Source organism: Podarcis muralis, chromosome 9, assembly GCF_964188315.1.
Source record: "Podarcis muralis chromosome 9, rPodMur119.hap1.1, whole genome shotgun sequence".
NCBI classification, from domain to species: Eukaryota; Metazoa; Chordata; class Lepidosauria; order Squamata; family Lacertidae; genus Podarcis; species Podarcis muralis.
In genome coordinates, this window is record NC_135663.1 from 9762181 (window position 1) to 9776632 (window position 14452).

General features: G+C 44.7%; 1 protein-coding gene across 5 annotated transcripts in view; it reads right to left on the reverse strand.

Annotated features, from left to right (window-relative positions):
* Positions 1 to 7582: 7582 nt before the first annotated feature.
* SLC4A4 (solute carrier family 4 member 4) overlaps positions 7583 to 14452 on the reverse strand; it is a 204226-nt gene continuing 197356 nt past the window's right edge. For all 5 annotated transcript variants that reach the window (XM_077933740.1, XM_077933741.1, XM_077933742.1 and 2 more), the window contains one exon: positions 7583 to 14160. In XM_077933740.1, coding sequence (XP_077789866.1) covers positions 14058 to 14160 — 103 coding nt within the window. In that variant the 3' untranslated portion in view covers positions 7583 to 14057. The remainder of the gene's footprint in view (positions 14161 to 14452) is intronic.

Here is a 14452-nt window from a genome sequence, read left to right on the forward strand (position 1 = left end):
TGGGGAAGGAGGAGACTTAGGGAGCTCACAACTGCCTCACCGAGGCAAGTTCTACCTGGAAGAGTTGCTGTGCTCTCTAGGGCTGACCTTCTGAGCTGTCTTGTTTCTTTGAATCAAGAGTTCACTGAAGCCATGTGAGTTATTGTTGACCTGGCACCTGCTCCTCACCCCTAGTAACGAAAGATTCCCATTTCAGAGTGTACGACCCCTAGGGAGAACTCAATTTCTGATGTTACAGAAGACAGATGAGCTTCTGCATCAAGGTGCTAATTCAGAATAATGGTTGAACTTTTGTGGACAAGGCACATTCCCACCTGGAGCCACTTGTTTTTATGCTATGAGTATTGGGTCAGAAAGGGACGTGGGTGGCGCTGTGGGTAAAAGCCTCAGCGCCTAGGGCTTGCCAATCGAAAGGTCGGCGGTTTGAATCCCTGTGGCGGGGTGCGCTCCCGCTGCTCGGTCCCAGCGCCTGCCAACCTAGCAGTTCGAAAGCATGTCAAAGTGCAAGTAGATAAATAGGGACCGCTTACTCGCGGGAAGGTAAACGGCGTTCCGTGTGCTGCGCTGGCTAGCCAGATACAGCTTTGTCACGCTGGCCACGTGACCCGGAAGTGTCTCCGGACAGCGCTGGCCCCCGGCCTCTTGAGTGAGATGGGCGCACAACCCCAGAGCCTGTCAAGACTGGCCCGTACAGGCAGGGGTACCTTTACCTTTTTATTGGGTCAGAGCCACTGTGTCTTGTATTTGTGAGGATACCTTTCAGTAGCAGGTAGCCCCTACTGAAATATCTCTCGACCTCCTTCCAGCAGTTTAAGATTATGTAGAGCCTGTAGGGCTGCGTTATTCTGCAACATTCTGCACGTGGAATTTCTTTCTATGCCCATTACCCCTAGAGTGCAAATTCAGTTCAGCAGGTGCCATTTGAAGTCATCATTCAGGTTCAACTTTTTACTGGGACAATAGCAAGCACTCACTACGGCTCAAAAATGAATGCAGTTGCATAATTGAATCTGGTACAACTTGCTTGTAAAAATGTCTCTCTGTGTTATGTTCTGAACCTGCTGGCACACAATAAAACTTATTTTAGAGATGGAAGGAAAACACATTGTGTTCCTGACAACTCCTTTTTCTAACTCGCCTGCGCAGACTCTGCAGTTTAATAATTCTGATTCCCCCCCCCCCTGCAATTTCCTAGAAATAACATGCAAGGAGTACAATGTTCACTGCGTTCAGTGTGGCTTACTCCCAGGTAGAAGCGGGCAAACCAGCCAGTTTCACTTTCACTCTGTTCCTCATTTTTCCAATCTTAAATTAAGTTCTTAAATTAACATGAGTCCTCATGAAAATTCGTCAGTCAATTTCTCAGATCTTTGTATGCAATTTTGCCGAATAAACCCCTTTTTGCAATTCAGTTTTTCCTAATGCAATGCAATTCTGCATGTTATCTTCATAAATAATATGCATTTATATGCACACTTTACCCTAGTATGATATGCATTGTTGTATGCGTTACTTGACTGGAGAACTGCATTGCAAAATTTGGAGAAGTTTGAATTTCAAAGGATGGCTGTGTTTCGGTTCTCGTGTTGTTTCAGAAAATGTGAATTACCGGTAGGTAGGTTTGCCTTTAAATGCAATGTGAATTTAATTTCCGTGCCCCCTCACCATAACTACACCCAGGATAGTAAGCCTATCTTTGCAGCCAGGTGTTTCACACCTGGGCTACCAAACCCTGTCATTTTCAGCCTGATTTTGACATGGACACTGGTCAGCAGTCACATAGCTGAACATACACACTCATAGACCCTCTGGCATTAGGGAAACCCTAATAGCTCAGCCATCTTTGCTTCATCTCTCCCAGCGCAATGGCATTGCGAGGGAATCGCCTCCCTAGATAATGAAAAACCTACTTAAACAGATTAAGGGATTCAGACAGTGTAATGCCTCCATAAATTATCATCTCAGGGCTACAAACCTCCATTCTATAAAACACTAGGCTATAAATACACCCAGAGAGCATGGGTGCTTAAGGCAGGCGGGGTGGGAGAAATTCAGTATTATCCAGGCTAAGGCAACGGGTTTAAACTCATATTGATTGTTATTGGTGCATTTTAGCCATTGCAAACCACTTTGGGATGTTATTGTTTTGAAAGGTGGTCTATGCCCTTTTCAATGAATGAATGAATGAATATTTAAAGCAAGCACAGTCTGGCAATTTATTAGCTCTTTTTTGGAGCACACACATGGCACTCTCAGGTTATTTAAGGATGCTGATGATCTCCGCTGTCTACCTCCAAGAAGTGAGCACTGCCAGCCTTAATTTCCTCCCCATCTTCTTCCAGGGAAGTCAATGGACAGCAAAAACACAGCTAATGATAATAATAATTTTTATTTATATTATTATTTACAACAGTGTGACGCGGCAGCTAAAAAAACCAATGCAATTCTGGGCTGTATCAATAGGAGTATAGCATCTAGATCAAGGGAAGTAATAGTGCCACTGTATTCTGCTCTGGTCAGACCTCACCTGGAGTACTGTGTCCAGTTCTGGGCACCACAGTTCAAGAAGGACACTGACAAACTGGAACATGTCCAGAGGAGGGCAACCAGAATGGTCAAAGGCCTGGAAACGATGCCTTATGAGGAACGGCTAAGGGAGCTGGGCATGTTTAGCCTGGAGAAGAGGAGGTTAAGGGGTGATATGATAGCCATGTTCAAATATATAAAAGGATGTCACATAGAGGAGGGAGAAAGGTTGTTTTCTGCTGCTCCAGAGAAGCGGACACGGAGCAATGGATCCAAACTACAAGAAAGAAGATTCCACCTAAACATTAGGAAGAACTTCCTGACAGTAAGAGCTGTTTGACAGTGGAATTTGCTGCCAAGGAGTGTGGTGGAGTCTCCTTCTTTGGAGGTCTTTAAGCAGAGGCTTGACAACCATATGTCAGGAGTGCTCTGATGGTGTTTCCTGCTTGGCAGGGGGTTGGACTCGATGGCCCTTGTGGTCTATTCCAACTCTATGATTCTATGATTCTATAATTTTATTATTTATATGTTGCCCATCTGACTGGGTTGTCCCAGCCCCCCTGGGCGGCTCCCAACAAAATATCAAAACACCAACACAATAAAATATCAGCTTCATTTAAAAGGGAGGGAGGGGTTTGTGTGTGCGTTTGTACATTTTTACACAAACTGCTCACTGAACCTGAACATTTTGGGCACATATGTCTCTAAATTTCAGTGTGGCTTTCACTGTCGGTAAAATGAGAGCAAGACATCCACTTTGCTCCAGAGTCTCTTTTTCCAATAAAATAGAACTTAATCCTTTTGTGTGTGTGTGTTTAGTAACATGCCAGGTATGGCCTGGACTGTCTTTTGAGTTTAGAGCAATATTTTTCTTCTAATCAAAATATTTGGTTCCCTTGCAGTCCTTGTTTGTGCTGCACGAGGCCTCAGACGCAGTTAACAGGTTTTGGGTTTCTATAAATACAATCTTGCATGCTGTTAGGTCAGCAGTCAAGTTGGCACAGTCCTTGATCCAAGTCCACTCACCCCATCTCAAAAATGGGAATCGTAAAGATGAAATGGGCTAAGATCGGGGTCAAAGTGCAAGTAGATAAATAGGTACCACTTTGGCAGGAAGGTAAATGGCATTTCCGTACGCTGCTCTGGTTCACCAGAAGCGGCTTAGTCATGCTGGCCACATGACCCGGAAGCTGTACGCCGACTCCCTCGGCCAATAAAGCGAGATGAGCGCCGTAACTAATGGTCAGGGGTCCCGTTACCTTTATATCTATATCTATATCTATATATCTATATCTATATCTGTATATCATCTATCTATCAACTACCTATCTATATAAAGTTGTGTGTCCTTGTTTCTTAATTTTATCCTTTTACATCATTTTGTATGATTTGTGGTATTTTATGTATTGTGATTTGCTGCTATTTTTATCGCTTATAGATGAGTAATCCTTTCTTGTAATTGATAAGTGTGAACTGTTTATTACTTGCTGATGTCTCTCACATTGTTTATAAATGAAACTGAGCAGCGAGCAACTGGATAGAATAACTCCATTAATTTCCCCCAGAACAGCCCTCTTGACCTATGGGCATATGGGTGACATTTCCCCTCCCCCCCCAAAAAAAAATGTTCACGAGCATGACTTCTTCGCATCCAGATTGTCTTGGGCAACTGACAAAAGAATTATTGTGTAGCCTAGTAAGTATCCTGGCAACCAAATGGCACCTGTTGTTTCCTGCAGCTCTTTTGCAAAAGCAAAAAAGGGCACCTTTTGTCTTTCTGAGCTGGATTCATTTAATGCTAAGGTCAGCTGCGAATGCAGGGGCCTCCGAGTGGAAATGGTTATTGCAGGTAAATGCTAGGAGAATCGCCAAGCTCATTCCATGCCAGCTGGAAATGGGGAAGGGTGAAAGGGAAAAATCTATTTGGCTACAACTAACATCCTCATTGCTTATTAAAGCTGAATAAACACTGAGCTTTATACGTCGGGCATACTTCAAGATGGGCAATGTGTGACAGCTAATAATACAACTATTACTTTCAAATTGTTAATTTATTCTGCTTAAACCAGTGCTTTTTTCTGGGAGGATGCAGGGGTATGCTTACCCCTAAACATTTTGTGAATCTAACGGGAGAAGAAACTTTTTTAAAAATTTTTTAAAAAGTTTCTTCTCTAGCATGGTGAATCGTCAGTTCCGTTGCTACCCCCGATGGCAGTTTCCTTTCCTTTCCCGGTGTTTCCCAAGATGGAAGCGGGCGTTTAATGTGTGAAGCAGTGTAGAATATGGATGTGTGGAATTGGGAAGATGTTAGTGCACACAATCTCATGCCAGTGTGGAAGTTACTGTGAGCTGTCAGCTGTGTAATGTGAGCTAATGTATGTTCTTGGTACTTTTGTCCATCTACTGTATTCATTCCCCCGCCCCGATTTGAACTATAAAATGTTGATTTCCTTGAGTCAAAATGAGAGTACCCCTAAACATTTTTTTAAAGAAAAAAGGCACTGGCTTAAACTATACTGTAGTGCAAAATGTCTAGCCTGTACTTGCCCCAGTGGCAGTAATTTCATAATATGTGTGTCCCCATATCCAGGGATGTGCTTCAAAGATCTCTTTCATGAGAGCAAGGAAAGGAGATGCCTAGAGGATTCTCTCTCATCTAAAAAGATCCATAGTTGGGGCCACTTCCTGCTACCATGTTATGCCACCCCCCAAAAAAGTAAGGGTTCTCCCCTTCCATTCAGAAATTAGAATTGGTTGGTCTGGGTCTCTTTGAGCAGCACATCCACATCCCCCTTCCTCAAAAGTGTCAATGCTTGATCAGCTTCCTCAGGGACAAAGGATCCGATTCATTTCCAGGGCAAGCAGTCTACTACTTAAAAGGTAAAGGGACCCCTGACCATTAGGTCCAGTCGTGACTGACTCTGGGGTTGCGGTGCTCATCTCGCTTTATTGGCTGAGGGTTCCGGGTCATGTGGCCAGCATGACTAAGCCGCTTCTGGCAAACCAGAGCAGCACATGGAAACACCATTTACCTTCCCGCCGGAGTGGTACCTATTTATCTACTTGCACTTTGACGTGCTTTTGAACTGCTAGGTTGGCAGGAGCAGGGACCGAGTTCCGGGAACTCACCCCATTGCGGGGATTCGAACCGCTGACCTTCTGATTGGCAAGTCCTAGGCTCTGTGGTTTAACCCACAGCGCCACCCGCATCCCTAGTCTACTTAGCCATTCCTAATTTTTGGAGCTCAGTGTACCCCCAAACCACCACAAGTGGATGTTTCCCAATTCAGAAAAGCAGCAAGCCAGCCAGCAAAAGCCTCTCTCTCCTCCTGTTGGGTGTGACACCACAGTGTTGTCTCGCCAGATTTTAAGCATTGAGCACCTGTGTGTTTCCAACAAGAAGCTGCTACAACAAAGACACCTCACGTTGCTTGCCGTACTGTTTTAAGGAATATCAAAAGCCAGGTCTTTGGCTCTGATTTATACATCCAGAACAACAGCACAGCTGTCAACTCCAGGGAAGGCTCAGAGGTCTGCCGGGCCCCCATTTGGGTGGGCAAGTAGCCAGCAACACTGACCAAGGGAGGGACTAGGGTTCCAGCACCTGTTGTGATTATAACATGTTTTCTGGCAGAGGCTTCCAAAAACAACGAATATTATCCCAAGTAGTAATCATTCCTCTCTACTCAGCACTGGTAGGGCCTCAGCTGCAAGGCTCGGCCCAATCCAGGCAATGGAAATGGAGGGATTTTTGACAAGTAGAACTGTTTCGACTGAGGAGAATCTACAAGGGTGGCAAAGGCGGCAAAACCCAAGGGGAGGTTGAAGCTGTCCGTCTGCAAGAAGACAAAGAGAGGTGCACTGGCCATCCGTGGGATGAATTTGCTTAATTCACACAAGGAATCCTGATGAAATAAGGCAACATGGGCTAACATCTCCCTCTATTTTGGGGTGCATGCAAAACTTTCCAGGGTATTAAAGGTAAAGGTAAAAGGACCCCTGACCATTAGGTCCAGTCGTGACAGACTCTGGGGCTGCGGCGCTCATCTCGCTTTACTGGCCGAGGGAGCTCGTGTACAGCTTCCGGGTCATGTGGCCAGCATGACTAAGCTGCTTCTGGCGAACCAGAGCAGCGCACAGAAACAGCATTTACCTTCCCGCCGGAGCGGTACCTATTTATCTACTTGCACTTTAATGTGCTTTCGAACTGCTAGGTTGGCAGGAGCAGGGACCGAGCAACGGGAGCTCACCCTGTCGCAGGGATTCAAACCACCGACCTTCTGATCGGCAAGCCCTAAGCTCTGTGGTTTAACCCACAGCACCACCTGCGTCCCTTCCAGTGCATAAAGATTGCCCCAATTCTAACCAGCAGTGTCTTGTACCTATCAGGTTGTGGCAAAAGTCAAGGAGATCAACAACTGATGAAGCCATAGCCAACTAATTCTAGTCTTGTCCCCATCCTCCTTTCTTCTGAGTCTCTACGGGTAACGCCAAGACGGAGGGGGAAGAGGCTGCCACCCCCTGTACTGGCTGGAAGTAATGGCCAGCCTTCACTGGTTCTCACAGGAGGCTGTGGATGAGAAGCCTCAGAGTGCTTGCAGCAGCTGTATGGCAGTGGGTATAGCCCCTTTCAGTGCCGCTACTGCTCGCTAGCTCACTCATTCACCTTTCCTCCAGCAATGCCTGGTGGATTATTGGATTCTGCTGTGGGTTTCTTGTTCTCCTCCACTGCTGAGAGTGTAAACCTAGCAGCCAGGCACTGCCAGAAAACATTCCCCCAACTGTGAATGCTAGGAACTTCTCTCAAATGTGAAATGAAGCAACAGAGTCTTGCAGGGAGCACAGTGAATCCTTGGGTTTGGCGAGTGGCATTCAGTGATATCAACAGGTCTACTCTGATTATGACTTAGTTGGAGATCGTCTGATCTTTTCGATTCCTGGTTTGCCCATACAGAAGACAACTTTGCACAACAGGTTACAGACAGGGCAAAAACCAATCCATGCGTTATGTTAGAAGGCATGCAAGCAAATAAAAAAAGTTGGGACGACACAGATAAATGCATAAAGTTACTTTATTTTCAGTATACATTTAATTTTGAAAAATATAAATGCTAAAATATCTCATCTTCTTCATTTCTTGATTCCATAAAAGTCACAATAGAAAGCCTCATAAAACTGTAAAATCCTATAATTTTATAATAAGGAATCTCATGGTTTTACTTTTCATATTCCGGGGGGGTGGGGGGAATCATTCAACAATTTGAAATGTTTTCTTCTCTCTCTCTTGAAAAATTCCTGTTTGTTCCACTGTGTTGATCTACTTCATTTCAAAATAAAGTGGCTGTGTTTTCGTTTTTAATAAGTCATTCCTCCAAAGCAAGTACAGACTTTTTATAATAAGAGTTTTACAACGAACAAATAATAATAACAACAACAAATAACAACAAAAAAGTATCTGAAAGTGCATCTTGATTCCGAGAAATAATGTGAATGCATGTATTTTATCGGGGAGGAACTGCAGAAATGAGACAGAAAAGGACAGACAGACAGACATGAGTGGTCAGTACGTTCACATTCTATGTCTGGGACAAAGTTATCTCTGGCTCTTTAAAAGTTTCACTCAACATTAGCCCTGAGCAAAAAAGAAAAAAATCTCTTTGCAGAGTTTGGCTGTGAAGTTGGTGTAAGCAGCACGCCTTCCTAAGGCTGTAGTCCTCAGTGAGGCCAATCATGCCTCTCTGACTGGCCCGATCAAAGCCACCTTTCCTCCTTCCCTTTTGCCTTCTCGGCTCTTGCCGCTCCTGGTGGCTCTTAAAGATCTAGAAAAAGACTAGAACCACACATTCATAGCCTGAGCGCCCCATTTTAAACTACAAGCCACTGCCACAGGGCCAGGAGTCTTAATGCGCACAGAGTGGCACTCCTCTATCCCTGCTACCTCTGTGGTGAAAGACGCGTACCTTTGCGCAACAGCAATGAGTGACCGAAAAAGTTCGGTTTCAGAGTAGGAGTGACCATTTGGACTGTGACAGGATGTACTCCACCTTTTGAGGGTGACATCCTGGCTCCCATGTTTCCTTAGATGCTTCATGCAATGTACGCATGGACTTAGTGCCTGGGATGGGAACCTTATCAGTCACTGGGTGCAGTGTGTACCCCAAGAGCAGCAGTTGAAGAAAGAGTAGGGCTGGTTCCTTCTACAATTTAATTTAATTTAGTACGACTGTCCAAAAGGCTCCACAATTAGCCCTTCTGTGGAGTTTGAAGTGTGGGGATAAATAAAAGGTTTGTAGCCACAACGTTATAACCAAGACGTAGAAATGTGATGTCAAAGTCTGAAAGAATGACACTAAATCTCTAGGGGTTCCACACTCAAGTTGGTGGCAAAAGTAATATAACTTCTGTGGACTGCGCTCCAAAGATCTACAGGTTTCAAAGCTATTCTGAACATTTACCTTTTACTTGTACAATCGTATAATAAGTGTCGCTGCGTTCAATGGGGCTTACTCCTTATGAAGTGTCCTTTAAAAAGCAGCATGAATTGTGTACAGTACTATAGGAGAGAATAGCAAGCTTCCAAGCTGCAGAGCAGTTTACTTCTGGTAGAATCAGAATGGTTTTGTGCATCCTGAAAGTATGCTTCACTCAGTCACTCTCTATTCCTTCTCTCAACTGGCATCAGTCCGGTGATGGGATGAGATTTATGGTGCAGTAACCTCAGAGCTCTATGGCACCACACACAAGAATGTGTTGCTACAGCCATCTCTCTATTCTTCTGTATCCCATTTATATGTGAAACTTTGTTCTTCCAGGTTCCCAATAGCTCCCATGGTCTTAAACAGAAGGGAGCTGTAACTTTGACAACCAGTGAGACAACTGGGTCTGGCTGGCACGTAACAATGAGCCATGGTTTAGCAAACCATGGTTTAGCGTCATGTGTGAACCCTGTCCAGCAGCTTCACTGTGACCAGCTTTCTGCCCAAAACCACACCTTGAAGCCATGGCTTGTTCCTGGTTTATAAACCTTGGCATGGCTTGGTGTTATATGTGAAGCCAGCACCTTTCCTGAACCATGGTTTGTTTCGGTGCTCCAACAAATAACACAGACATGAGGCAAGAGCAACTGTAAAGTAGCTTTGGAGGAACAAGCCATGGTCTGATCATCTGTGAAAGTCAAGGTTAACGCATCGTTGGTTGAGCAAACAGCAGCTTAATTAAACCATGGCTTAGTATTATGTGTGAGCCAGGCCTTACTCTCACAACACGCAGGAACCAAAAGGCTCCTGCACAGAAACCAAATGCTACACAAAAAGTGCTCATTTCCTATAGCTGAAATATTTAGAGGGTAACTTTACACTACACACTCTGGTTTTACAGCCATTCCTTCATCTAAGGGGATTTCTGTGGTGAGAGGCCATGTGGAACGGAAACCCAGAACGGAGACTTCTCTGCACCTTCACCAAACAACAATTCCCAGTGCTCGTTTTCAGAGGGAAGCCATGCCAGTTAGACTGGCAAAAAGAACAATTTGCAGCTGTAGTGTAAATAGACCCTTAGGGCTGGAAACTGCAAAATAAATAAATAGATGGTGCCGCCAGGCACGATGAAGGCCAGGAGTGCATGAAATGCAATATCTCCAACCCTTGTTCCTTCCTCCTCCTCCTCTGCCCCCCCCCCCACTTTAAGTGGTACAAGCAACTGAAAACAGAATTGTCTCCCCCTCAATTCCAATGCCATTTTCTATAGTCAGAAGTTACCACAGTAAATTCAAGTACAAGTTGAGGAGTAGAAGACCCTTGCCAGGAGACAATGACCACTAGGAACATACCAATGGGGAAATGGGCATGTGTGTGTGTGTGTCACATGACATCTCAAAAACATCACTGTTGGTTTCAAGGTTCTCGGCTTCCTTTTGTGCTTTGCGCCTTGGTGCACATATAGAATCACTCCCAGCTAAAACCAGGGAGGTTGCATGGGTCTCTGCTCCCATGAGTAGGATTTTACTCCTGCAGAAAAGAAACTCGCTTCCATGCTCTCTACACTGCCAGATCAGTGGAGAATCCAAGGCACACTGCGCTGTTCGATACCTGTGACAACAGGAGTCTCCAATGAAGTGGTGGTTTGGACAAGCACAGAAGTGAGGTACTTGGCTGCTGGAGCAAAACTACTCTTGTCTGAGAGGGCCAGTAGATACAGACCCATACACAGCGCACTGGTCCTAACCCAGAAGTGCGGTGCGGTCAGAAATCTATGCGCAATGGGGATGCCAGCTCTCGCATGCTCCCAAACTGCCTACAAAACTCTGGGGAGCCTTAAAGTCTTGACCCAAATGCAGTGCAAGGAGCTGCTGTTTGAGAAAAAAGGGAGATGTCCTGGGTGCGCACCCAAGCTGCTGCTCAGGGATTGCATGGATGATGCCCAGTGTCCTTAGCCCTCCCTTGCAAGAGTAGCCTGGCTAAAGAGCATTCTGAGAGTCACTGGAGTGGCTACAGCCAGTTTCTAATTATGGCTTTTAACAGCCACTGCATATAATGCCCATCCTATTTTTATACCTCTACATCTCATCCGCTGCGCAGCTGGGCCTAGTTCAGGGGTCTGCAACCCGCGGCTCCGGAGCCGCATGTGGCTCTTTTACACCTTTGCCGTGGCTCCGGGGCGGATACTAGCGAGGGGAGGAGGTGCATTGTGTGCCCCGACACTCCCCACAGTGGCAGGCGCTGTACTGGCTGTGACGTCGCATGGGGGCGGTGCATGCGTTAGTCATGCACTGTCCCGATGTCACCTTCCCGGTTTTGCGGCTCCCAGTTGTTTTTTTCTTCGGAAACGGGTCCAAGTGGCTCTTTTTGTCTTAAAGGTTGCAGACCCCTGGCCTAGTTGGATTTGGAGCCAATCTATATGCACAGCAGAATCGTGTGGGGCACATTTTCTCAGGCTACAGGTGGTGGAGATCATGTTTCAGATTTTCTCTCGAAGGAAATATTCTCTGAACAATTTATAATAAAAAACAAACAAACCTGTGTGTCCCCAGATGTTGTTGGACTACAACTCCCATCATTCCTACCCAGCATGACCAGTGGTCAGGGATGATGGGAGTTGTAGTCCAACAATATCTGGGGACGCACAGGTTGAGAACCGCTGCCCTAGCACATCAGCGAGAAGGGTAGCCTAAAACCATTCTCCAGAACATGCTCTCTGTGCAGTGAGTTTTTTGCGGGGGAACTACAAACAAGTCGTTCCCTGCACATGCAGTATGAAGTAGCATAGTCCCCCCAAAGAGACACATAATGAGATTTTACTCTATATAGATTGATACAGGGTGAAAAGTAACTTAGTGTGGTTCTAAGCCTCGATATCTCCCTTGCCTGGAGGACTTTAAATCCACTCTACAGAAGGTTTGGGTAGGCAGGAATGAGGCTGGTAATTAAGGCAATAGAAGTGCCTCCCCACCCATCAGTTCCACACCACTTTGTTTACACCTGTGTGCAGTGCTTTTTTTCGGGGGGTACACACACCCCTAAACATTTTGTGAATCTTTGTACTTTTGTCCATTTACTGCATTTATTTCCCCCAGTTTGAACTATAAAATGGTGATTTTCTCGAGTCAAAATGAGAGTACCCCTAAACAGTTTTTTTTTTTTAAGGAAAAAAGCACTGCCTATGCGGACACACACACACACACACACACACACACACACACGTACGTGCCAACAAGTGTGTATACATGAAAGAACACTAACAATTCTGGACAGGGACTCAACACATGACTATAGTCTGCATCTGCTCATTTGACCTTACTCATTCCCCGTTGGAAGGGAGTTTGCAAATTGTTTCCGCTGCGCACTCCTCGTTCACACTTACGGCGTTTGCGCAGAGGTCTCCATGAGATGAATGGCGCCCGTGTGGCAGCAGAGTGGGCCGACTGTGCTGGCTGCGTTCAACAGAACCACCAAAAAAATCACATGACGTTTAAACTTGGGCCCCGATTCCTTCATTGGCTGCAACTCGGTGTTGACGCTAAGCTACTAACTATGGTTAAGCAAATTAGCCTCTTGCATACGGGTTTCTCCCTTCATCCAGCAGGAGAACAAAACATGGAGCAGCTAGCTTGGTATTATAATCTAAATCAGCACTTGTGGTTTGTGGTCCTCCCAAACTGGGAGACCAACAACAAACCTTGGCTTTTAGATTGTGTTCGGTTTGGAGAGGAAACAAACCGCAAGTCCCGATTTGGGTGTAACACAAAGCCAGCTATGCTGTGGCGAGAGGCAGGGAGGAAGAAAACAGGAGAGCTTGAGCTTCATGCACAAACTAATTTGCTAATTTGCTTAGCCGTAGCTCAGCTTCATGTCCAAGCTCAACCGCTGGGTGATCAGGTTGTTAAGGAAGGAAGGAAGGAAAGAAAGAAAGAAAGAAAGAAAGAAAGAAAGAAAGAAAGAAAGAAAGAAAGAAAGAAAGAAAGAAAGAAAGAAAGGTTCCAATGAAAGGTATTAATATTATCTGATTTCAGTTCTATGCCATATACCCTTGAGATTGTGGTTTTGTTTCTGTTTTTTTTCTTTTTTTTCCTTCTTTTTGTAAAAATCACATTATATAACATACTATACAATTATTATTATTATTATTAATCTTCTTTTCCTTTTTTTTTTTTAAAGAGAAAGTCCGACATCTAGAAATAAGAGGTAGAGCTACTGAAAACTATTATGTTTCCTGCTGCAGGAAAAAAATTCATATTTTTTTTTTACAGTAATTCTTTAAAAAAAAAACCAGTTAAAAAATTGACAAAAAAAATATAAGTCGCAGGTTAGGCCCCCATAATTTAAAACAAAAACAATGAAGGGGGAAAAAGAAAGAAAAGAAAATAACACTTGTCAACGCAGCCGAATCCAGGTTAAGAATCCATTAAATTGGGACTGAATAGAAGTTGCACAGGGTAGGGTCCACACACTCACAACAGTGATGGGGGAAAGGCATGTACCATTTTTGATTCCTTTGCTTGAGACTATTGAAGCACGGGTGATGTTAAGAACATGTTACGGTTAGCAGCATTTATCGGAGCAGAGGACTAATGAGAAAGGGTGGTGAATTAGACCAGAGGTCAGTTTTGTTCTGATAAAGAGGAAAAAGACATGGGGCAGAGGCCAAAACAGAAGAAAAACACTGATTCACAACTAAAAAAAAACCCCAGTCAGTTCTGCTGACGTTTCACAAAGCTGTGATAATATATCCTTAATACTTCCGCCCCTCTGCTGAAAAGCTCAAGAGGAGGGCGTACGACGTATTGTGTGTGACTGAAAAGGCAAAACCAAGAAAGAAAACTGTCTTGGTCAGAATTAAAGAAAGGAGCGAGTGGGGGAAAATAAACAGAGGTAAGGAGGAGGGGGGAAACACCTAAATGCTTTCGAGAGAAGAATCTGCCTTGGTTTCACCTAGGCAGAGAGCATTTTGGATATTTGGCTAGTAGTAAAAGGAGGAGGAGGAGGAGGAAGAAGAAAAGGTAAAAAGCCGGTTTCAGCTGAAGATTAACGAACACATTACAACGTAGTTTCTGTTCCCTTGCTCCTCCAGAAATAACTGTCTTCAGGATCAAGCTCTATTCTAATTTGAGGCACAACTTTCATTGGAGTTCGTGGAGGGCTGGAGAGAGAGATGAGAAAGAAAACCAAAATCATCAAGGCAGAATTTATACACTCAGATGAATCCCCCCTCCCTTGCTCATTCTAACCACCCCTATCTTTTATGTGGGTGCAATAATATGAAAACTACCCAACAGCAATATGAAGACAGCAACAGAGTTGGTTGCAATTACCCCATTCTGCCGGTAGAGTCCCTGTAGATATGGGATAATAACGTTCCTTTGAACGTTTGAAAACACAGCAAAGGTGCTACGCATCGCTTATGCCATGTAGGACTTGCACAGTGCGCTGGA